The sequence below is a fragment of the Anomaloglossus baeobatrachus genome, chromosome 4 (genome assembly GCF_048569485.1).
Source record: "Anomaloglossus baeobatrachus isolate aAnoBae1 chromosome 4, aAnoBae1.hap1, whole genome shotgun sequence".
In the NCBI taxonomy this organism is placed as follows: domain Eukaryota; kingdom Metazoa; phylum Chordata; class Amphibia; order Anura; family Aromobatidae; genus Anomaloglossus; species Anomaloglossus baeobatrachus.
Window position 1 is genome coordinate 492,341,487 of NC_134356.1, and position 25,354 is coordinate 492,366,840.

The following is a 25,354-nucleotide window of genomic DNA, read 5'->3' on the forward strand; positions in this document are numbered from 1 at the left end:
CAGTTTTTTTGGCCAAGAGATGCAGATTTTGTGCTGAAATTTTTATATCATATTCCTGCATCCAATCTACACCTCCTGGCAAAAAAACGCGGTGTTTTGACGCAATTTTTATGCCGCGGTTTTTGCCGCGGTTATTTTTCCGCGGTTTCTTACCTGGAGGTGTACATTTGGTGCTGAAATCGCCTGCACCAGCTTTCAGCACCAAATTTCCACCTGTGGCAGAATTTTTTTTTTAAATTTTTTTATTTTTGGGGGCCAAGGGATGCAAATTTGATGCTGTGATTTTTACACCATATTCCTGCATCCAATCTAGACCTCCTGGCAAAAAAAACGCGGTGTTTTGATGCAATTTTTTTTGCTGTGGTTTTCGCTGCGGTTATTTTTACCAGGAGGTGTAGATTAGGTGCCAGAATATAGTGTAAAAATGTAAAAATCACACAATTTACATGCCTTGGTCCAAAAATTAAAAAAAACAAACGTTCAGATGCTGTTTTTGTGCGGTCTTGTGCCAGGAGGTGCAAATTTGGTGCAGGATTTTGGTGTATTACTTCACCAACAAATTTGCATCTCCTGGCAGAAAACGGAAATTAAATGGTTTTCATACTGCTGGTTTTTGGCTGTTTTTTGGCAGGAGATGCAGCTGTGGGATAAAATTGCACACACATGCACGCTCCTGTCAGAAGTGTTCAGCTGTGCCGGTGATGCGCTGTCCGACTCGTGCGGGTCTGACATCATACCGCACAGCCTGCCACTGTCTGAACATGAGCGTGCATGTACCTAGAAACATATGCACGCTCCTGTCAGATGTGTGTGCGGCTGTGCTGCGATGTCACACTTGTGGCAGTCCCTCGCAAGTGTGACTGCTGCCTAAGATAAACCGCATGCGTTGTTTTTTTTTAAAATTTAAATAAATAATTAAAAAAAAAAAAAAAAAAAACAACGTGCGGTCCCCTCAATTTTCATTCCCAGCCATGATAACGCCGGCTGGGGGCTGGTATATCCTCAGCCCGCAGCAGCATCTATTAGATATGACCATTCCGGGGCGTTATCGGCTCATCTTGATTTGCCAAGGTGCGGTGGCAATCAAGGTATTAGCAGGGGTTAATAACAGTGCATGGCTGCTATTAAACCCCAGGTTTGTGATCAGACGGGCGTCTGTGAGATACCCGCATCACAAACCTGTAAAATTACAATAAATAAACAAGACACAGAGAAATCCTTTATTTGGAATAAAATACAAACGCAGCCTCCTCCTTCACCACTTTATTACCCCCAACACAGCCCTGCAGCTCTGGCGTAATCCACATGAGATCCAGCGAAGACACATCCAGCACTGCTACATGTCACAGCGAGCAGCCATAGAGGAGACTGCCCGCTCTGAGTGCAGCGTAGTACTGACCGTGATAAGCAGGCTGGGGAGCCAGGAACCAATCACAGCTGAGAGGACGGCCGGTGGGCGGGGAAAACACGGAAAGCTGTGTGATTGTGTGCTCAGCACAGGAAGTGAAAGCGCGACCCAGAAGCAGTGTGCCGCCATGACACCGAGTCTCTGTAAGTATGAAGCGCTCATTTATTTATTTATTTTTTTTTCATTTTTATTAATTGCCGGTTCCGGATCGTGCTGCCGGAATCCCGCGCCCGGGTCGGGCCCGGAAATAGTGCTGAAACCCCTCGAATCTGGACATTTATAGCCCGGGCCCGCTCAGCACTAAAGACGATACCTCTTGTGAGGGACACAGAAATAGCCAGCTCATAGATAAAGTGATCAATAAATATGATCTGAAAGGGGCATGGTAAAAGAAACACATGTCCTGCATAGAAGCATCTTCTTATATATCTATTTTATGATTCATATACTGTATATAATAAAGACTTATTGATTCTATTGGTTCTTAAAGGGAATCTGCCAGCAGGTTTTTGCTCTGTAAGCTGAAGACTGCATGCTGCAAGGGTTAAAACATAGAATTCAGGGATGTCTGTCTTGTCAAGGTCTGATATGTTGTTTATTTGCTATGTTTATTTAAGCAGCAGGACTTATAAGTTATCACTGCTCAGACTACAATGTCAGGGCAGTCTGATATGCCTCCTCCTCAGATTGACACCTCACTGTCAATGTGCAATGTCTATTGAGAGCCTGGTGTGGGCGGGACAGCTCTCTCAGCTCTGCTACATGGCTAAATCTAAAAATTCTGGTTGTGTCAGAATGGCTGCACCCAGTAATGCAAGTGATCCGTCGTTGGATTCAGGATCTCTTTGCCTACATTATGCTGCTCATAGATGAAGTAGCCAAAACAGATTCTCTTTAAGTTCACTTCATTCAAGTTCTGAGGTTTCTTTTCCCATTCCTGGGCAGTTTTGTTGTTATTGTATTTATAGTCATTAATGTATTAAGGCTTTTTTAATGTATCCACTAGTTATTTCTGTTTTTGGACCCTTTAATTTGAATGGTAATGGAAGTGTCATAAAATATATTCCGTTTGTCTCCTTTATTATGCTTGCTCTCTGTGTTTAAAGGGCTTTTCCCACAAGCAAAGTACATTTTAATTAATAGAACTTGGAATAGTAATCAGTTCTACAATTGGATGTGTTAAATAAAAATGTTCCTGTTCTGAGATAATCTTATATATGTGTCCCTGCTATGTAATGTGTAATTGCTGTGTATGACCGTGCTGGGGCATGGTCTGAATACATCACATCTCTTGGCCAGTGGAGAAAGAAAAATAATATACAGACATTACAGCATGGGATCACTGTTTATTCTTTCTGTGAGGTAAAACATTTTCCTACCTGTTCTTAAACATGTTTTACCTCACAGAAACCAAGGGTTTTATGGGAAATGAATATTAGTAGGTGGTTATCTATTATGTCCTCCATTAATTAATTTTACAGGAAAAACGGATCCTTTTTTTTTTTTTAATATATATTATATATATATATAATATACTAAAATGTTATATAACTTGGTCACCTTTTTATTCTGAATGGTTCTCATGGGGTTTCCACCGGAATCCTTTTTTTCAATTATTCCAACGGTAATGCAGGCGTCACACGAGACGATATGTCGTGCGATATGTCGCCGGGGTCACGTCGTAAGTGACGCACATCCGGCATCGTTTGATATATCGTAGCGTGTGACAGCTAAGAGCGACGGTGAACGAGCAAAAATACTCACCTTATCATTGCTCGTTGACACGTCGCTCTTTTTCAAAAAGTCGTTTCTTCTTCTCTGCGCCGGTTGTTCATCGTACCTGGGGTAGCACACATCGCTCCATGTGACACCCCGGGAACGATGAACACCGCTTACCTGCGTCCCGCCGGCAATGCGGAAGGAAGAAGGTGGGCGGGATGTTTATGTCCCGCTCATCTCCGCCCCTCTGCTTCTATTGGCCGGCTGCTATGTGATGTCGCTGTGACGCCGAACGTCCCACCCCCTTCAGGAAGTGGATGTTCGCCGCCCTTAGCGACGTCGCTCAGCAGGTAAGTACATGTGACGGGGGTTTAACGACTTTGTGCGCCACGGGCAACTAATTGCCCGTGACGCACAAACGATGGGGGCTCGTGCAATCGCACGATAGATCGTCACGTGTGACGCCCGCATAACTCCAATGCAATGCTCAGTGGAGAGCACTGGATACGTGTTATCCTAGTCTGTTGTAAAAAAATTGTTTAAAAGAACTGAGAGTCCTCAGCGGTTGTAGTCTGTTGTAAGAATTTGAGGTTGGACCGGCTTGGACAAATTAACATCCAGGTGTTACTATTTCCTCGCAAGAAGTCTGTATCAGGGCACGCTCACACGAGCGTTAAAAACGGACGAGTGCAATGCGAGAAAAATCTGGCATTGCACTCTGACCAATGTTAGTCAATGAGGGAGAGCAGTTAGTCAGCTTTTCTCGCATCCAGATTCTGGATGCAAGAAAAGTGGCAGCATGCTGCGATTTTCTATGAGAGCTGTATCACTCGCACCCATTCAAGTGAATGAGTGCGAGAGATACATTGGACTGCACTCGGATGTTATCCCAGTGCAGTGCGATATACGAATAGGCTGACAATGGAGGAGATGGGGGATTAACCCCTCCCTCTCCTCCGCAGCGCCCGCCCTCAGCTTCACAGCTGTGACCTGATTGCAAGATCGGATCACAGTTGCATGACACTCGGCTCAGGCTCGCAACAGAGCCTGAGCCTGGGGTCATTAGCATATCACATCCGTTACTCTCGTATCAGATGCCATACGCTATTGTGACTCCAGCCTTATGGTGATGTCTAACCAGTGCTGAAAGTGTTATACTGTGCAGAAGTACTCCATATTGACAACAGCAATGATAATACCAAGTCAGTATCAAATTGTTCAGACATTTCAGATATTTCCAGGAGGAATAATAGAGGAACAGCACAGATTTTATCGTTCGTATTGACAGAGATCCTGGCAACTGACTCTCGCTGATCACTGATTCTAACGTCATCACTTTCTATGGTGTTAAAACTCCTATAACCTGTAATGAAAATAAACTGCAATGTTCCGCATGTTGTGAACTTATGAAAACAATGGGCACATTCCTGAAGTGCCTGGAAACAGAGTTCATCTTCTATGTGCCCTTTTTTTGTTTTTACACAACTCCTCCTGATTACATAATTAGCTTTAATTACAGACCGTTTACTGGTCTATGATCCATGACAAGTGGCCCAGAGGGTGATGACATTTTACTTTATACATTATACCTACTGAAACCTGATATATGATCTCTTCATATAGCAGATCACTTATATCTGGCCATCAAGATAACACAGGATTGTGATTATTCATGTGCGACACATACCATACAAACACAGTATATACACAGACATGATGACTAGCAGTGTACCCGCATGATCATTGTCAGATGAGTGCTGCACGAACACCGTGGTTCCAGCCGAGTGTTTCACGAACACTTTGTTTACATATTTTTTATTTTAAAATTTGGTTCAAACAAAACAAATTGTTCACACAGTAAAACTTAACAACAATTAGTCAAATTACAATCTAAAGTTAAATTAACATTCAATTTTTGAAATAGAAAAAGTGGAGCACGGGAAAGGGGGAAAACAAAAAAAAAAAAAAAAGAAAGGGGGGGGGAGAGGGAAAGGTTATATGATTAAAGAAAAAGGTAAACTAGAGTTATAGTAGAGTTTTGGCTGAAAATTTTAAACTGAATCTCTTAACACATAAATTGCTAAGCGTAACTATTAGAATAAAAAAAAGACGGAGAATATAATGAAATCATTTTTATAGCTAGTAGCTCCACTAACTCAAGGATTTAATATAATAAGATTGGGATTGAACTTCTTTGACCAAAGATTCCATCTCACCGAGTACTTATCATATAATCTATCTTTCAAAGCAAACTTAAATTCGTAAAGATTGTGAGAGGAAATTCTTTCTATTACTTCATGTATAGATGGAATATTAGTATTTCTCCAGTTGGCAGCGAGGAGATTTCTTTATCGTTCCTTATGGGAGACCCAGACCATGGGGTGTATAGCTTCTGCCTCCGGAGGACACACAAAGTACTACACTAAAAGTGTAGCTCCTCCCTCCGAGCATATACACCCCCTGGATGACAAATCTAGCCATTTCAATGCTTTGTGTTCAGGAGGTCACACACACTCATGCATTCTCACTGATTTTTGATTTTTGTTTGAAGAAAAGCGGGTCCAATCTGGACTCCCGGCATGTCCCTTCTCACCCCACTGTGTCGGCGGTGTTGTTAAGGTTGATTTTACAAGGCTGGAGCCTTCACATGCCGCGCTCCTTCACCATCCCCTGAGGCTCTGGCTTGAAGTGGGAGCCATCACGGTTCTCACTGCTTTGCAGGAGACAGGTCTCCATCTCTAGCCCTTTCAGGATCCTGCCGGACGGAGCGCTCACCCCTCAGGGACCTGGCCCTGCGTCTCATAAAGCTAAGTATTGAGACGTTATTGAGAGGTCCTTTGTACATTTACTGTGGGGAGAGTGTGTTATTTCACTTTGCTGTGATTTCCGGCCGGTTCTCTGGTATTTTCCTGAGAACCGCGCCGAGGGTGCCTGCTCGTCGTCCGCATGGGAAAATCTAGGCCCCGGCTTCGGATGCGGCCTAGTTTCGTTTTCACTGCCCCTGCATGTCAGTCATGCAGGGGAACAGTGCGGCGCCGCCCACCGGCCGGTCAGCTCAGGGGAGGACACTCCTCTCTGAGGAGATGTTTCTTTCCCCTGTATTTCCCCTTGGCCCTCCGGTTCCCACTCTTGGAATAAACCCCGCCCCCCCTCCTCACTCCGGCGCCATTTTATCAGCGTTCACACACTGATCGGCGCTGGCTGCTGCAGCTGCTGCATCTGTCTGGGGGTCCAAGCTGTGGAATCCGGAGGGCACACAAAAAGCGGTCTGGTAAGCCACAACCTCTGGTTGTGGACTTTCTTGTACACTCTCTGGGGGTCATTCTCAAGGAGTGTGTTCTTTACTGCAGAACCTCCACCTCAGCAGCATGTCTCTCACTAGGAGCAAGGCTGCAAGGCTGTACTCTATATGCACTGCATGTCAGCTCATACTGCCTGAACCGAGCACCTATCCACATTGTGATGCCTGCTCTAACATGGTGGTGCCTTAGCCTGGAGTCTCCCCAGGGGTCCCTTCGGCTGCTCCAGCCCCGGTGGCTGAACCCCCGGCTTGGGTAGCATCGTTTTCTAAATCTATCTCTCAGTCCTTTGCAGACTCCATGGGACAGCTGTCCCGGACTCTGCTGAGCATGCATCAGCCCCCCTCTCAGGGCGCCTCTGCTGCTCCGACTCGCTCTGCAGAGCTCACAGAGGATTTTTTATCTGTTCCCGGACCCCGTCCTCCTAAACGGAGACGCAGGGACTCTTCTCCTTCCTCGTCCCACGGCTCTGATTCACGAGCTGAATTGCAGGGCGAAGAGGATACCTTTACTGTGGGCTCGGACGCTACCTCTATGTACCCCATTGATCTATCTGAAGGTGATGCGGATGTTAGTGACTTGATTGCGTCCATTAATTCCGTACTGGACCTCAATCCACCAGTGTCAGAGGAACAAGCCTCTCTGGTAGAAAAACACCAGTTTACCTCACCTAAGAGAGCAAGGAGTATGTTTTTTTAACCACTCCAGTTTTCAGGCCACTGTGACCAAGCCCAGGGCCTGTCCTGACAAACGCTTCCCAAAGCATAGTTCTGATGACCGTTTTCCCTTTCCACCAGAGGTGGTCAAGGAGTGGTCTCATTCACCAAAGGTAGATCCTCCGGTGTCTAGAATCTCAGCCCGGACAGTTGTATCTGTGGCCGATGGCACCTCACTTAGGGATCCCACTGACCGCCAGGTTGACCTTCTGGCCAAATCTGTATATGAGGCGGCAGGGGCCTCGGTCTCCCCGTCTTTTGCAGCAGTGTGGGCTCTTAAGGCAGTCTCTGCTTCTCTGGCGGAGATACATTCCCTCGCCAGGGACTCTATGCCCGAAATGGTTGCCTTAACTTCCCAGGCTTCGGCTTTTTCATCCTATGCCATGTCTGCCATTCTGGAGGCTTCTCACCGCACGGCGGTGGCTTCCGCTAATTCCCTCGCGATCCGCAGGATCTTGTGGCTTCGAGAGTGGAAAGCAGACGCTTCTTCCAAGAAGTACCTTGCTGGACTCCCCTTTGCTGGGTCCCGGCTGTTCGGTGAACAACTGGATGAAATTATTAAGGAAGCTACTGGCGGGAAGAGTACTTCCTTGCCACAAACTAAAACCAGGAAACCTGTCCAGGGCAGAAATCAGTCGAGGTTTCGTTCCTTTCGTTCCTCTAACTGGTCATCCTCTAAGCCCTCAGCCTCGTCCACTAACTCAGCCAAGGATCGAAAACCCAGCTGGCGCACGAAGCCGCGTCCTCAGAAAAACGGAGGAGCCGCTGCCACTAAGGCAGCCTCCTCTTGACTATCTGGCTGCGCCAGCAACGTCCTTGGTCGGTGGCAGGCTCTCCCACTTTGGCGACGTGTGGTTTCAACACGTCTCCGATCAGTGGGTGCGGGATATCATCTCCCACGGCTACAGGATAGAATTTTCTTCCAGCCCGCCAAACAGATTTTTTCTGTCAACTCCCCCCTGCTCCAAAGCCGCCGCCTTCTCTCAGGCCGTGGCATCCTTGCAGGCCAACGGAGTAATTGTACCGGTTCCCGCCCGGGAACGGTTCAGAGGTTTTTACTCAAACCTCTTCCTAATCCCCAAGAAGGACGGTTCCTTCCGGCCCATCCTGGACCTCAAGCTTCTCAACAAGCATGTTCAGGTGCGGCACTTTCGCATGGAATCTCTGCGATCGGTCATTGCCTCAATGACCCAAGGAGATTTTCTAGCATCCATCGACATCAGAGATGCCTATCTGCATGTACCAATTGCGGTTTCACACCAGCGTTGGCTACGTTTTGCAATCGGAGAGGAACATTTCCAATTCGTGGCTCTCCCCTTCGGGTTAGCCACGGCCCCTCGTGTATTCACCAAGGTCATGGCAGCAGTGGTTGCGGTCCTGCACCTCCAGGGGTTGTCAGTGATTCCTTACCTGGACGACCTTCTAGTCAAGGCTTCATCCAGTGCAGACTGTCAGCGGAGTGTCTCGCTCACTCTCGCCACGCTTGTTCAATTCGGGTGGCTTGTCAATCTGCCCAAGTCCACTCTGACCCCGACCCAGAGACTTGCGTACCTAGGGATGCAATTCGAGATTCTGCCGGCACTTGTGAAGCTGCCCTTAGTCAAACAGCAGGCCCTTCATCTGGCGGTGCGTCCTCTGTTGAAGCCCCGCCGTCATTCCATCAGGCACCTCATGCAGGTGCTGGGTCAGATGGTGGCGTCAATGGAAGCGGTTCCCTTTGCCCAGTTCCATCTGCGTCCTCTGCAGCTGGACATTCTCCGCCTTTGGGACAAGCGGACCTCTTCCTTGCACAGGCTAGTGGCTCTGTCGCCACAGACCAGGAGATCTCTTCAGTGGTGGCTTTGGCCCCTCTCTCTGTCTCAGGGACGCTCCTTCCTTACCCCATCCTGGGTGATCCTCACCACGGATGCCAGTCTCTCCGGCTGGGGAGCAGTATTTCTCCACCACCGAGCACAGGGCACTTGGACTCCGTCCGAATCAGCCCTCTCGATCAATGTGCTGGAAATCATAGCTGTGCTCCTAGCTCTCGTAACCTTTCACCACCTGTTGGCGGGCAAGCACATTCGAGTCCAGTCGGACAACGCGACAGCAGTTGCCTACATCAATCACCAGGGCGGGACTCGCAGTCGCCTAGCAATGTTGGAAGTTCAACGTATCCTTCAGTGGACGGAGGACTCCAAGTCCACCATATCCGCAGTCCACATCCCAGGCGTAGAAAACTGGGAGGCAGATTATCTCAGCCGTCAAACCGTGGACAGCGGCGAGTGGGCCCTGCATCCGGCAGTGTTCCGGTCAATCTGCCGCAAGTGGGGCACTCCGGAAGTGGACCTAATGGCCTCCCGGCACAACAACAAGGTCCCGGTTTACGTGGCTCGCTCCCACGATCCTCAGGCCTTGGCAGCGGACGCGCTGGTTCAGGATTGGTCCCAGTTCCATCTGTCTTACGTGTTTCCCCCTCTAGCTCTCTTGCCCAGAGTCCTGCGCAAGATCAGAATGGAGGGCCGTCGGGTCATAATCATTGCTCCAATGAAGAGTATGCTGGGCTCACTACTATATGCCTGGTGCTCAGGAGAAAATATCTATATAAACAAAGAGAATCCTGGCACACAGTATGAAAAAAGGGAAATAATCGATAGTTCTTGTTGTATGTTGTGGTTTTATTCAAGAAAAAGTTCTCATAGCAAGTTGTAATAAAGTTTTTTCATGATAACAGGAAAATGAATGACAGTCCAACGTTTCGGCTCTAAATTAAGCCTTCATCAGGGACCATAAGATACTAGATACAAACATATGAAAACACAGACATAATTACAATAATATCATGTTCTGAATAAAAACCTAACAACAGAGTTTTATCAGGAAATGCGAAAAAACAAACGTGAAACAGTGAACGTGAGAGGCTAGGTGAGTCAGATGAACATCCGGTAGGAGGGAGGGGGGGGGGGAAAGAGCAGGAAAGAAGGAGAGGAAAGGGAAAGAAAAAGGGGGAAAGAAGAGGAATGTACATCAGGGGAAGAAAAGGTAGAGAGGAAAGTGAGGAAGCAACAAAGGAGAGAGAAGGAGAAAGAGGAAAGGATGAAGAAATGAAACATACCCATGTTGTTGTTATCATAAAAAGAGTCCTATTAGCTAATAGGACTCTTTTTATGATAACAACAACATGGGTATGTTTCATTTCTTCATCCTTTCCTCTTTCTCCTTCTCTCTCCTTTGTTGCTTCCTCACTTTCCTCTCTACCTTTTCTTCCCCTGATGTACATTCCTCTTCTTTCCCCCTTTTTCTTTCCCTTTCCTCTCCTTCTTTCCTGCTCTTCCCCCCCCCCCCCCTCCCTCCTACCGGATGTTCATCTGACTCACCTAGCCTCACGTTCACTGTTTCACGTTTGTTTTTTCGCATTTCCTGATAAAACTCTGTTGTTAGGTTTTTATTCAGAACATGATATTATTGTAATTATGTCTGTGTTTTCATATGTTTGTATCTAGTATCTTATGGTCCCTGATGAAGGCTTAATTTAGAGCCGAAACGTTGGACTGTCATTCATTTTCCTGTTATCATGAAAAAACTTTATTACAACTTGCTATGAGAACTTTTTCTTGAATAAAACCACAACATACAACAAGAACTATCGATTATTTCCCTTTTTTCATACTGTGTGCCAGGATTCTCTTTGTTTATAATCATTGCTCCAGACTGGCCCAGGCGAGCTTGGTACCCAGACCTGCTCCGTCTGTCCGTAGAGGTGCCGTGGCATCTCCCGGACCGCCCAGACCTTCTCTCTCAAGGTCCGTTTTTCCACCAGAATTCTGCGGCTCTCAGGTTGACGGCGTGGCTCTTGAGTCCTGGATCTTGACGACTTCAGGCATTCCTTCCGAGGTCATCTCCACTATGACTCAGGCTCGGAAGTCTTCCTCGGCCAGGATTTACCACAGGACTTGGAGAATTTTCCTGTCCTGGTGTCGCTCTTCCGGCCATGCTCTTTGGCCGTTTTCTTTGCCGACCATCCTGTCCTTTCTACAGTCCGGTCTAAAGCTAGGACTATCCCTCAATTCCCTCAAGGGACAGGTCTCGGCTCTGTCAGTGTTGTTCCAGCGGCGTATCGCCCGACTGGCCCAGGTGCGCACCTTCATGCAGGGCGCATCTCTCATCATTCCTCCTTACCGGCGGCCTTTGGATCCCTGGGACCTTAATCTGGTCCTCACGGCCTTACAGAAACCCCCCTTTGAGCCGCTTAGGGAGGTTTCATTGTTTCGACTTTCACAGAAAGTGGTCTTTCTGGTGGCCATAACTTCTCTCAGGAGAGTCTCTGATTTGGCTGCGCTCTCTTTGGAGTCACCTTTTTTGGTTTTTCACCAGGACAAGGTGGTTCTCCGTCCGACTCCGGACTTTCTCCCTAAGGTGGTTTCCCCTTTCCACCTTAACCAGGACATTTCATTGCCTTCCCTTTGTCCGGCCCCTGTGCATCGCTTTGAGAAAGCGTTGCATACTTTAGATCTGGTGCGGGCGCTCCGGATCTATGTGTCACGCACCGCCGCTCTCAGGCGGTGCACCTCTGTTTTTGTGCTAACCACAGGTCAGCGCAAGGGTCTCTCGGCTTCTAAACCGACTTTGGCTCGTTGGATTAGGTCGGCCATATCCGATGCCTACCAATGTTCTCAGGTGCCTCCCCCGCCGGGGATTAAGGCGCACTCGACCAGAGCTGTCGGTGCCTCTTGGGCTTTCAGGCACCAGGCTACGGCTCAGCAGGTCTGTCAGGCTGCCACTTGGTCTAGTCTGCACACCTTTTCAAAGCACTACCAAGTGCATGCTCATGCTTCGGCAGATGCGAGCTTGGGCAGACGCATCCTTCAGGCGGCTGTCGTCCATTTGTGAAGTTAGGTTTTGCCTACTTCTCAGTTTCTGTTTATTTCCCACCCATGGACTGCTTTGGAACGTCCCATGGTCTGGGTCTCCCATAAGGAACGATAAAGAAAAAGAATTTTGTTTACTTACCGTAAATTCTTTTTCTTATAGTTCCGACATGGGAGACCCAGCACCCTCCCTGTTGCCTGTTGGCAGTTCTTGTTCCGTGTGTTTTCACCGGCTGTTGTTGTAGACAGAGGTACCGGTTATTCCGGTTTTTACCCTATCTCTACTTGTGGGTGGATGTCCTCCTTCAGCTTTTGCACTAAACTGGCTAGATTTGTCATCCAGGGGGTGTATATGCTCGGAGGGAGGAGCTACACTTTTAGTGTAGTACTTTGTGTGTCCTCCGGAGGCAGAAGCTATACACCCCATGGTCTGGGTCTCCCATGTCGGAACTATAAGAAAAAGAATTTACGGTAAGTAAACAAAATTCTCTTTTTTTAATCACTTGTATGATATGACAGGTAATATGTCTATAATTCACGAACACTTTGGTGCCAGCCAAGCGATGCACGTACACTGTGGTGCCAGCCGAGTGCTGCACGTACACTGTGGTGCCAGCCGAGTGCTGCACGTACACTGTGGTGTCAGCCGAGTGCTGCACGTACACTGTGGTGCTGTCGGCCGAGTGCTGCACGAACGTGCGGTGCTGTCAGCCGAGTGCTGCACATACACGGTGCTGTCAGCCGAGTGCTGCACGTACACTGTGGTGCCAGCCAAGTGCTGCACGTACACTGTGGTGCTGTCGGCCGAGTGCTGCATGAACGCGCTGTGCTGTCAGCCGAGTGCTGCACGTACACTGTGGTGCCAGCCGAGTGCTGCACGTACGCGGTGCTGTCAGCCGAGTGCTGCATGTACGCGGTGCTGTCAGCCGAGTGCTGCACGTACACGGTGCTGTCAGCTGAGTGCTGCACGTACGCTGTGCTGTCAGCCGAGTGCTGCATGTACACGGTGCTGTCAGCCGAGTGCTGCACGTACGCTGTGCTGTCAGCCGAGTGCTGCACGTACTTTGTGCTGTCAGCCGAGTGCTGCACGTACGCTGTGCTGTCAGCCGAGTGCTGCACGTACGCTGTGCTGTCAGCCGAGTGCTAGTGCTGAATGTACACGATAGTGCCAGAAGAGTGTAGCAGTAAAATCTTTGGCAGACTAGAACAGTAAAGGGGAATACATTGTTGATGGTCACGGGTAGTTAAGTGCTTAGCATTATTGTCCTTTCACGTTGGGGTCTTCTCACATTGCAGTATACATTTGTCATATGTGGAGGGAGATTATTCCGTATCAAAATCTGAACATGCCCACACTAAGCTGGTATATGTAGGTACTGTATAACTTTTGTTTAGCTGGATAAAAAGCATAGCTTGCGGTATGTTCCTGTGTAGCCAGACGTCACAAATCAATGTCCGCACTGTATAACACAATTCTATGCTATTTACAGTAGTGTAATGATACAAGTATATTGTCTTCATAATGGCTGTCTGCGGGTGACGCATGTCATGCATCGGAAGCATCCATCAAACCAGGGAAGGATTTCCACATGTTCAGCATAGTCACAATATAACATAAACCTTATTTTGTTTTACTGACCTGTCCGGTGATTCAGGCTGATGGAGCATGCATTGGCATCCGGATCAATCATTACAGACATCCATGCTACATTTTTTGTGTTCATAGGGACAGTCCTGTCAGTGAAGCAGAGCTGGGCGTGGAGAAGGCGGCAGAACCAGGCCTTGATCATGGCCCCTTGTCAAAGTATATTGTCTGTGAAATATGGCAACGTTTCAGGGTAAAACATGGCTATTTGTAATGATGGAGCCCCCTAATTCATGCTGTCTGTGGCTCTGGCTGCATCAATGACCATATAAATGAATTCAATATTTGGTGCACTGTGAAGTCTATCGTCACGCTGATTACTTTAGCATGAAAACATGTGAAATATTTCAGCTAAAAGAACCTGTTTCCATCTGTGAGTCGCCACAAAGTTACATATTTGAGTTATAGGTAAGTGACAGAACACAATGCCGGGCTCGTCTTGGGTAACACATGCTGTCATCCGGACCCAGCCCTGCACATTGCCTCAGCTCTAGTCATTCGGGAGCTTTTTCTTGCCACAATATCATATTCTCTTCAGTCCTGATAACACAAAGGGTGTGTGCAGTTATCGCCCATGACAAAAATGTTCCATTTTATATATTAAGTTCTTCAGTTTTCACACATGCCCTACTTAAAACTGAATCCTATCCCCAGTGTCTGTAAACATCGCCGCTGCATTACTCGGTGCCATAGAGTTTACTTGTTAGAATTACGTAACAAGGCACAGAGGAAAGTCATACTGACCAGAGACTGATCACACATGACTGTTAGCAGATGAAGTATTCTCCCGTGACTGTGTTTAGTAGAATAAAGGCCAAATTTCTCCATGATGGAAAGTGGACAAAAGTCTTTTGCCAAAAAAACATCTCGGACAAGGGCGTAACCTTGAGTATTTAACAAGGAGTTCATGCACGGGGTATGTTATTTTTTTAATTTAAGGAGACTTTAGTGTTTTTCTTAAAGGGGTTGTCCACCTCTACAGTTTAAAAAAAGATGAAGAAGTTCAGATTAGCATAAAAAGATCCCAACTGTTGCTCCAGTTCCATTACTTCCCGAGTCTTCGCTGGTCTCTAGTCCTAGGTCTTGCTCAAAGCAAATGTTGTCAAGTAACACAGAGGGAGGCAGCCGGGCATTTACAATCAAGGGGTTAACACTGCACTGATCCAGTCAGCCACACCAAGGGTGCTCTGAACACCATGCCTTCAGTATAAGGCTGTGTGCACACGTTGCGTTTTTTACCGCGGAAACGCTGCGTTTTGAACCGCAGCGTTTCAGTGGCAAATTGCATGCGTTCAGCTTTCCCAGCAAAGTGTATGGGAAAGCTGAAAAATCAGTGCACATGCTGCGTTTCTTTCCGCAGCGTTTTGGATGCCAAAAATCGGTGCGGAAAGAAAAGCAGCATGTCACTTCTTTTGTGCGTTGTGGCTGCCTTCTCTCCCCCATTGAAATCAATGATGTGGGGTCAGAACGCAGCTACACCGCATGGACCTGCTTTTTTGTTGCGGTCCGCGGCCTTTGTCGGCACGCCAGAACGCAGGCATTTACCTGGAAGTGAGGTCAAGAGGCTTCCTGTTGACCTCACTTCCTGGCAAAGCCCCCGGTGTCGCCAAAGTGCCCGCCCCGACCCCCGACCCCCCTCCCGAAAATCCAACATGGCCGCGCGCACAGTAGCGCACCGGCCGCCCTGCTCCTATGTTATCTGTCGCATGTGCCTTGAGACATGCGACAGAAAAATGCACCCAGGCCCTGCCCGTTCACCCCCTATTCCCCCCGGTGTCATACATACCTGTCCGGTCGCAGCGCTGATCCCCCGCGGCCCCCTCCTCCTTCACAGCAGACGCCGGCCGGTCACATGTGCAGAGCAGCTGACAGCCAGCACTGTGTTCAGTGTGAGCTGTGCTGGCTGCTCGCAGTCTGCAGCTGTGACCCGGGGAGAGTGGGTGCAGATTTTTGCACCCACTCTCCTCAAATGGAGGGTCTGCCCTCCTAGAAAATGGGGGATACGTTCCCTGAACGTGCCCCCATATTCTAGAAGGTCCAGAGCCGACGTGGGACATCCAAATGGATTTCTGCGGACCCATTTTTTTTATTAAATTGGAGAACAAGGGAATGATTTGGGGAGTGTTTTTTCTAATAAAAATTTTTTTGTTGTCTTTTTTTGCTTTTGTTTACTGTCAATTAGTTATGTCGGGTGTCTGATAGACGCCGTGACATCACTAATTGCTGGGCTTGATGCCAGGTGACATTACACATCTGGTATCAACCCCATTTATTACCCCGTTAGCCAACGCACCAGGGCGCGGGATGAGTTGGGGCGAAGCGCCAGGATTGGCGCATCTAATGGATGCGCCACTTCTGGGGCGACTGTGGCCTGCTATTTTTAGGCTGGGAAGAGTCCAATAACCATGGCTCTTCCCACCCTGAGAATACCAGACCCCAGCTGTCAGCTTCACCTTGGCTGGTGATCTAATTTGGGGGGACCCCACGCCATTTTTTTCATTTTTTTTATTTTTTTTTTTTTTATTGGATAAATACTAAGCTAGGCACCCTTTAGTGCCACATGAAAGGTACTAAAGGTGCCAGCTTAGAATATGCAGGCGGGGGTGGGACGTTCTATATATTTGACATCCCTTCATCCATTGACGCTTTTTAGGCTGTGTGTCCACAATCAGGGTTTGCAGCGTTATGGGCGCTGAGTGTTTTCCCTGCGTCCATAACGCTGCGTTGTGCAGTAGAAGCACAGTGGAAGGATTTTTGGAGATCCCATGCCCACTGTGCTTCTTTTCTCCGCAGCATAAACTGACCGGTAGCGTGGCTTCCCGAGCCTCAGCATGTCAATTTATGCTGCGGAGACGAGAGTGTTCTCTGCAGGTAGCATAGAGCTCCACAGCAGCCTGAACCCAAATCGTGGGCATGGGCAGCTGCAGGAAGGCTGACACTGTACTAGACGCCGTGTCGCTGGATCATGGCCACATAGCCTTAGGCCCCTTTCACACGTCAGTGGTTCTGGGACGTTTGTGCTTTTTTTTAAACGTACCAGGATCACTGACATACGCAGACCCATTATAATGAATGGGTCTGCTCACACATCAGTGATTTTTCACTGCACGTGTCTCCATGCGGCGTACCCGCGTGTGCGTGATTGCCGCACGGAGACATGTCCATTTTTTTCTGGCATCACTGATGTTCCACGGACCACGCAGTGGTGTGATCCGTGAAACACGTGCCAGAAAAAAATGTGCTTTTAAAATAAAAATCATTTTAACTCACCCGGCGTCCAGCGATGTCCTCTGCAGCCCGTGCAGCTTGCTGCTTCTGAGCCGGCTCATTATTGTCGCGCATATTCATGATGCACGACACAGCCGACCCGGAAGCAGCTGCTGCGGGGGTCAGCGCCGGCCGGATGCTGCACCGCGGGAGCGATCAGCACCATGGAGAGCGGGAGCGGGCACAGGTGAGTTAATCTCTATGTGCAATCACGGGCCACGGAGAATGAAGCCCGGATGGCACTTAGACAACCCATGTGTGCCGTGATTCACGGCACACGGAGGGACATGTGCGTGTTTTACACGCCAGTGAAAAACGTCAGTGTTTTTCACTGACGTGTGAAACGGGCCTAAAAGTGAGAATATTGTTGCTACAGCAACATTTTGGGTGAAGTAGCTGTGGATTCAAAATGCTTAAAGTACTCCTGAATAAAATCCTTGATGGGTGCAGATTCCAAAATGGGGTCACTTGTGGGGGTTTTCTGACGTATAGGTACCTAAGGGGCTTGGTGCGCGAAGTTTATTTCAACTTTTCCAAAATTCAAATGGTGCTCCTTCCATTCCAAGCCCTCCCATTTATCCAAACAGAATGTGGAGAAGGAAATGACATCACAGGTTTTTTTTTTTCCAAAGGTCTGTGTTCAACCAACTTTATTAACACTGACAAGTCTTAAAAAACGCACCTAAAAAAACGCATGAAAAACGCATGAAAAACGCATGCGTTTTCGATGCGTTGTTTCTCAAAAAGCATTGTTTACAATTCTCCCCTCTGCCAGAGGGTGCGTTTTTTTCCGCGCGGAAAAAAAAGCAACGTGTGCACATACCCTTAGACAACAGAGGCAGCAATTATTAAACTGAATGTATGATTTTAATACGAATTAAGGTCTCTGTAGTTGGTTTGTAGTTAGTATGAAATGCATTTGGGGACTGACAGCCGTTAAATTCCCTATGAACAGTGGTGACCATGGTAAAGAAGTAAACACGCAACCCCCCTTTTATCAATAAAGTTCTACATGGATTGCAGTGGTCCACAGCCTGTATGTCCTTATTTATGTTAAAGCTTTATTGATCAAAAAAGTCAACAATTAGGAAGAAAGCAAAATGAATGAGACAAACCAACACAATGATGTATAAGGGAAGGTTAGGATGGCAAGTATGAAAAATGCAACTAAAGGTTCCAAGTGGTGACCACAGTTCATATTCAACCAGCGGAGCATGGAAACACCGCATTTATTGAGTAATAGTCCTCAGTCTATCACTGTCGTGTTTATATCTATGTACTCTGTAGATCCATATTTCCTTTATATCCTTTGGTTTTAGTTTATTACATGACAATGCAATTTACTTCAGCTTTCAACACTCTCCAACTGGATACTGGGAAATAGTATTCATCCTATCCTCACAAAACCTTACTGCACTAAAGGGGGCTTTACACGCAGCGACATCGCTAGCGATGTCGCTTTTGAAAGCACCTGCCCCCGTCGTTTGTGTGTCATGGGGAAATCGCTGCCCGTGGCGCACAACATCGCTAGTACCCGTCACACATACTTACCTTCCTAACGACGCTGGCCAGCCAACAGCCTCTTTTCTAAGGGGGTGGTTCGTGCGGCGTCACAGCGACGACACACGGCAGGCGTGCAATAGAAGCGGAGGGGCGGAGAGAAGCTGGATGAAAGTCACGCCCACCTCTTTGCCGGAGGACGCAGGTACGGTGTTGTTCGTCGTTCCTGAGGTGTCACATGTAGCGATGTGTGCTGCCTCAGGAATGACGAACAACTTGCGTCCTAAACGAGCAACGATATTTTGGAAATAGATGACGTGTCAACAATCAACGATTTGGTAATTATTTTGCATCGTTAGCGGTCGCTCGTACGTGTCACACGCAACGATGTCGCTAACGAGGCCGAATGTGTGTCACGAATTCCGTGACCCCAACGACATCTCGTTACCTATGTCGTTGCATGTAATGGGACCTTTAGTGTAGTACTGTATGGTTCTACGAATGTAATGATTTATGTAGCTGTTGGGAAGTGCAGAGCTCAGTTAAAATCCTCTACTCTTTTGTTTTCCTGCAGGTAAGGTATTTGTTCCCAAACACATGCCCTTGGAGCGGGAGCCGGAGGAGCGGGTGACCTTGGAGCCTGAACTGGAAGAAGCTCTTGCAAGTGCCACAGACACAGAATTGAGCGACCTTGCGAGTAGGTAGCAGAAGTAACTACACATAAACTAATGGCTATAACTGATCTGTTATATATTAGAGTATAAAACTTTTCAATTCAACTAATATCACCACTGGAGAGTATGAGCTCCAAAATATAAGGCTGGAGTCACACTTGCGTGTGACTCACACGAGGATCGCATCGAATCTCCTGGATCGGGCGGCGGCTCTCCTGACAGGAGCGGGTCATTTTATGTATTTTTATGCAGCTGACCCACTCCTATCAGGAGAGCTGGCGGTAGGTCCGTCGATGCGATGCGATCTGAACGCAAGTCACACACAAGTATGACTCCAGCCTAGAAAGAAGTATTAAGTCCTTTAAAAATGTAAGTAACTGCATATTCTGTGTCTGTTGATTAGCCTGGGAGAGGCACAGTTACAAATGATAGGGTATGTGTGGTCAGTGACTGGTAAAGGGATCAGCAGAAATCACAACTTAGCGTAGCATAGTGGCCACATAAGGCAAAATGAACTAGTAGAGTTGAGCAAAATGATTTGCGCTCCCCTGGTCCAGCATACAGTCTGGTTGTGCATGGCCGCCAAACCAGGACATTGTTCACTTATGCAGCTGGCATCCTGGTGCTGGCAATCTGGGCACCTCTGGTGTATGCTAAGCCCTGGAGACGTGTGAGGCCTTTTCAATGGGCTTCCTACAACAGCACAATATCAGGGGGCTTAGTAAGTACAAGAAGCGCAGAGGTTGTCAATGCAGAAGTCTCACATGGCTCCATGATGTGTGTCATGCAAAAAGTGTGCAATGTCATTATGTCTTGGTGTCTAGAAAATTGGGAAATACCGTGTTTTCCCGAAAATAAGACAGTCTCGTATTATTTTTTTGCTTCAAAAGAAGCACTAGGGCTTATATTTAGGGGCTATCTTATATTTTTCCATGAACAACAATTCACATTTATTCTTGAATAAAAAAAAAATCAACATTTAAATCATGTCATCATATTCTGGAATATCAACATATGTGTGTTAATCCTATTCCTGGTTCAGATGCACATTTTCTTATCTGATCTGCTATGCTCATGGTGCAAAACCAGTCCTATAGTGTTGGGTACCTACCATATTTACAAAGGGTTAAATTACCTGCTTAAATTTATTTTTCCCTATGTACTGCTAAGTTTACCCCAAAAGAAAGCAGACACCCCCTAAAAGAATCGCACTTATCAAACCCCAAACAATTAGAGCTGGCAAGTGAATGGTCTCTCACATACAATTTTGCGTCGCTGTCAGGTCCCCCTGCATTCTACAATGGTTGGCTCTCCCTAGTGACTGGAAGCAGTATCACTCTCGTGGAGAGATTCTGGTACCTGATCAGTTTGTGAGAGCTGCAGTGCAATGCAGCTGGAACAGCGAGGGATCTGACAGCGACGCAGGTCTCTGTGTTAGAGCCCATCCACAATCGGCATTTTCAAACTGTAATTGTGTAGGGCAGGGGTCTCAAACACACGGGCCGCATGCGACCCCTCAGGCTGCTTGGTGCGGCCTCCCAGGCTGCTTGGTGCGGCCCCCAGGCCTGTGCCCCCGGTGACTATCGCGGCCAGTGCAGGGGCCGCAGCCACCGTCTGCACTTTGTTAGATGTATGTGTTGCCGGCGCTGCACTCTCTGAGTCAAGCTCTCTGTCCGCGCAGCGCCGGCAAAACAGCAAAACAATCTGACAGAAATCGCTGCTAGGGGCTGCGGCTCCTGCACCAGCCACAATAGTCACCGGGGGCATGGGCCTGCAGACAGCAAGAAGCAGATATGAGGCAGCCGAGGGAATGCGGGACAGGTGAGAAGAATGGTGTTTATTTTTTATTTGTGTGTGTATGTGAAGGACAGCACATTAACGCCTTAGCGACCTATGACGTACTGGGTGCGTCATGGCTCCCTGGTACTTAAGGACCCATGACGTACCCAGTACGTCATAGCGAAATCGCGGCCCCGGAGCCTCGGTGACTGTGATCGCTTTGCAAATGCATTGCAAATACCTTAGATTCGGGGGGGAGGGGACCTCAGGAGGGGTGGTGTCTCCTCCCCGGACCTACAGAGGCTGTGATTGGTTGACAAACGCCGCTCAGCCAATCACAGCCACTGTAATGTTTCAGCCATTGAAAATGGTTGAAACATTGAAATCCAGCCCTGATCAGTGCAGCTGTAGCACTGATCATTGGCTGGAGCTGGGTGACCTCTGTTTCACCCGCCCCCAGCTCTGATTGGAGAGACCGGCCTTTTGACCGATCTCTCCAATCACTGTGGATCTGGGGCTGGAGATCGCCCCCTCACCTTCGCTCCGGCGTCTATGGAAGCTGTTCAAGCTATGGACTGGAGAGCGATTGGTAAGTTATAGCCACTGCCCCCCCCACCCATTACTACAGGATGGGGATATTACTATAGAATAGGGACAAGGTGGGCACATGACTATAGGATAGGGACAAGGTGGGCACATGACTATAGGTTAGGGACAAGGTGGGCACATGACTTTAGGATGGGGACAAGGTGGGCACATGACTATAGGATGGGGACAAGGTGGACACATGACTATATAGGATGGGGACAAGGTGGGCACATGACTATAGGATGGGAACAAGGTGGGCACATGACTATAGGATGGGAACAAGGTGGGCACATGACTATAGGATGGGGACAAGGTGGGCACATTACTATAGGATGGGGACAAGGTGGGCACATGACTATAGGATGGGGAAAAGGTGGGCACATGACTATATAGGATGGGGACAAGGTGGGCACATGACTATAGGATGAGGACAAGGTGGGCACATGATTATAGGATGGGGACAAGGTGGGCACATGACTATAGGATGGGGACAAGGTGGACACATGACTATAAGATGCGGACAAGGTGGACACATGACTATAGGATGGGGACAAGGTGGGTACATTACTATAGGATGGGGACAAGGTGGGTACATGTCTATAGGATGGGGACAAGGTGGGCACATGACTATAGTATGGTGACAATGTGGGCACATGTTTATAGTATGGGGACAAGGTGGGCACATGACTATAGGATGGAGACAAGGTGGGCACATGACTATAGGATGGGGACAAGGTGGGTACATGTCTATAGGATGGGGACAAGGTGGGCACATGACTATAGGATGGGGACAAGGCTGGGGACATTACTACAGGATGGGGACATTACAAGGATGAACATACTATTGGATGGGGACATTACTATAGAATGGGGACAAGGCTGAGGACATTTATTATAGGATGGGGACTAGGATGGGGACAGTACTACAGGATAGGGACATTACTACAAGGGGACAAGGATGAGAAACATTACTATAGGATAGGGATAAGGCTGGGGACATTACTATAGGATGGGGACAAGGATGGACACATTACTACAGGATGGGCACATTATGATAAGATGGGGACAAGGCTGGGGACATTAGTATAGGATAGGGACATTACTGTGGGATGGGGACTAGGATGGGGCACGATACTACAAGGGGACAAGGATGGGGAACATTACTATAAGATGGGGACAAGGCTGGACACTTTACTACAGGATGGGTACATTACGATAAGATGGGGAAAAGGCTGGGGACATTACTATAGGATGAGCACATTACTGTGGGATGGGGACTAGGATGGGGCACGATACTACAAGGGGACAAGGATGGGGAACATTACTATAAGATGGGGACAAGGCTGGACACTTTACTACAGGATGGGTACATTACGATAAGATGGGGAAAAGGCTGGGGACATTACTATAGGATGAGCACATTACTGTGGGATGGGGACTAGGATGGGGCACGATACTACAAGGGGACAAGGATGGGGAACATTACTAAAAGATGTTGGCCAAAATTTTGTTACAAGAAAGGGATAGAATATAAAAAAAACAAAATAAAACATGACTTTTTTTTTTTAGCGTCAAATTTTTTTTTTTATATTTAACCAAAGAATGTGCACATTTGTTATAATAAGTGAAAAATGTTCAAAAGCAGTGATCCAAAGGTGTGTAAAAAAAAAAAAATTATGGTACCAATAAAAATGTCACTTTGTCCTGCAAAGAATGCGGCCCCCCAAATTATTTTTTTCCTCTGTGCAGCCCCTACACCCAGCCGAGTTTGAGACCCCTGGTGTAAGGTATGGTGATTGTTTTTTTTTTGGGGGGGAGGGAATCTGCTTTCTTTTGGGGGTTTCTGCTTTCTTTGCTGAAGAGTCCTGCTGTATTCCTTAACTTTTTTAGCTGCTTGGACATTTCCTTATGGAACTGCAACTAGGGCTTATTTTTGCAGTAGGGCTTATATTTTAAGCATACTGAAAACCTCCCAAAAATTCTACTAAGGCTTATTTTTAGGGTAGGTCTTATTTTCCTGGAAACAGTTCAAGTGTAGTCTAGTAACTAGTGTCCAAATACAACAAGGTGTAATTGAGCCGATGTTTTCTGGTTAGTAATGTAATTTGGGACATAGCCATCTCTTTATACAATAATGCTCATATAGTTACAAGGAGTCTTTAATAGGATCAAACCTCCTAAGCCCTCTATATGGGCATGTAGGTCATAGGAAACTGATAAAATAATACCTTGATATCTGCCATTTGATGTCTTAATCTGGAGAAAACAACATTTTTCTTATTATATAAATGAGCTGTTATGATCAATGTGCTGGACATACAGTAGATCTCGCTGAAAATATACTTCCCAGATCTATATATATAATTGCCTTATTCTGTCTGTCTGTCTGTCTGTCTTACTCCAAAATTGTGTCCTTACGGTGACACAAAGCTGATTGGCCGCTGGGCTCGCCATGGCCCCGCCCCCCCGCACGGATTGGCCGCTCGCCTCGCCTCCGCCCCCCCCCACGGATTGGTCGGTCGCCTCGGCCTGGCCCCGCCCTCCGCATCGATTGGCCGCTTGCCCCGGCCCTCCGCACGCATTGCCAGACATAGCCTTGCGCTGCTGGGATCGTGACGGAGCCGGTGAACGCTGGTAACCATTATACACATCGGGTAACTAAGGTCCCTTAGTTACCCGATGTGTATCATAGTTACCAGCTTACACCGGCTCCCGGTACACATGTGCAGGGAGCCGGCATTATACTCCTCTCCCCCCAGGACTACTCCTCCTATTATAGTCCTCCTATTATACTCCCCTCTGAGTATAATAGGAGAACTATTATAGCATGGGGGATGGAGCACGATGGGGTGCGCAGCATGGGGGATGTAGCACGATGGGGGGTGCGGTGCGCAGCATGGGGGATGTAGCACGATGGGGAGTGCGCAGCATGGGGGATGGAGCACGATGGGGAGTGCGCAGCATGGGGGATGGAGCACGATAGGGAGTGCGCAGCATGGGGGATGGAGCACGATGGGGGGTGCGCAGCATCGGGGATGGAGCACGATGGGGAATGCGCAGCATAGGGGATGGAGCACGATGGGGGTGGGCAGCATGGGGGATGGAGCACGATGGGGGGTGTGCAGCATGGGGGATGGGGCACGATGGGAGGTGCACACCTCCCCCCAACACACACACACACACACACAACACACCGCACACACACTGGGAACCACAAACACCGCCATACACAGACACCCACACACGCAGACAACGCCGCACACACACAACACCCAGCACACAAACACCGCGGCATACATAAATATACGCACATACCGCACAACACACACATTGCACAAAACATACCTCCCCCCAAAACACACCACACCCACACAAACCGTGCAACACACACACACACAACGCTACAGACACACAGCGCTCCACAAACAACGCAACACACATACAACACCGCTCTCACCCCCCGCCACACCCAGACAACACCCAGAACATGTACAGCGCCCTACACAAACACTTGGTAACTACACACAACAACATCTATATATATATATATATATATATATATATATAACAAAAATCATACATGAACTACACAATACGTAAATTCTAGAATACCCGATGTGTAGAATCGGGCCACCTTCTAGTTTTACATAATAAAAAGGACAAACTATGAGGTGTGGTAGGCGCAAATTTTGATGACGCACCTAGCCACACCCCTAAGCCACACCCATTTACAATCTCTTTACACCCTTGCAGGAGGTGATGTCAGAGGGGGCATAACTGCAGTGAGGGACATTCAGCAGACCACCCTTAGCTGTAGGGTGTAGACCAAAATCTGGGACAGTCCCACTGTATCCAGGATGGTTGGGAACTATGGATTTATTTTTTGATCATTCATAGTTGTAGCAGCCAGAA

General features: G+C 47.9%; 1 protein-coding gene across 2 annotated transcripts in view; it reads left to right on the forward strand.

The window, feature by feature from the left end:
• The window catches only part of LOC142303918 (tropomodulin-2-like), a 139,148-nt gene that overhangs the window by 97,333 nt on the left and 16,461 nt on the right, over positions 1-25,354 (forward strand). For both annotated transcript variants that reach the window (XM_075345787.1, XM_075345788.1), the window contains one exon: positions 18,976-19,098. In XM_075345787.1, coding sequence (XP_075201902.1) covers positions 18,976-19,098 — 123 coding nt within the window. The remainder of the gene's footprint in view (positions 1-18,975; positions 19,099-25,354) is intronic.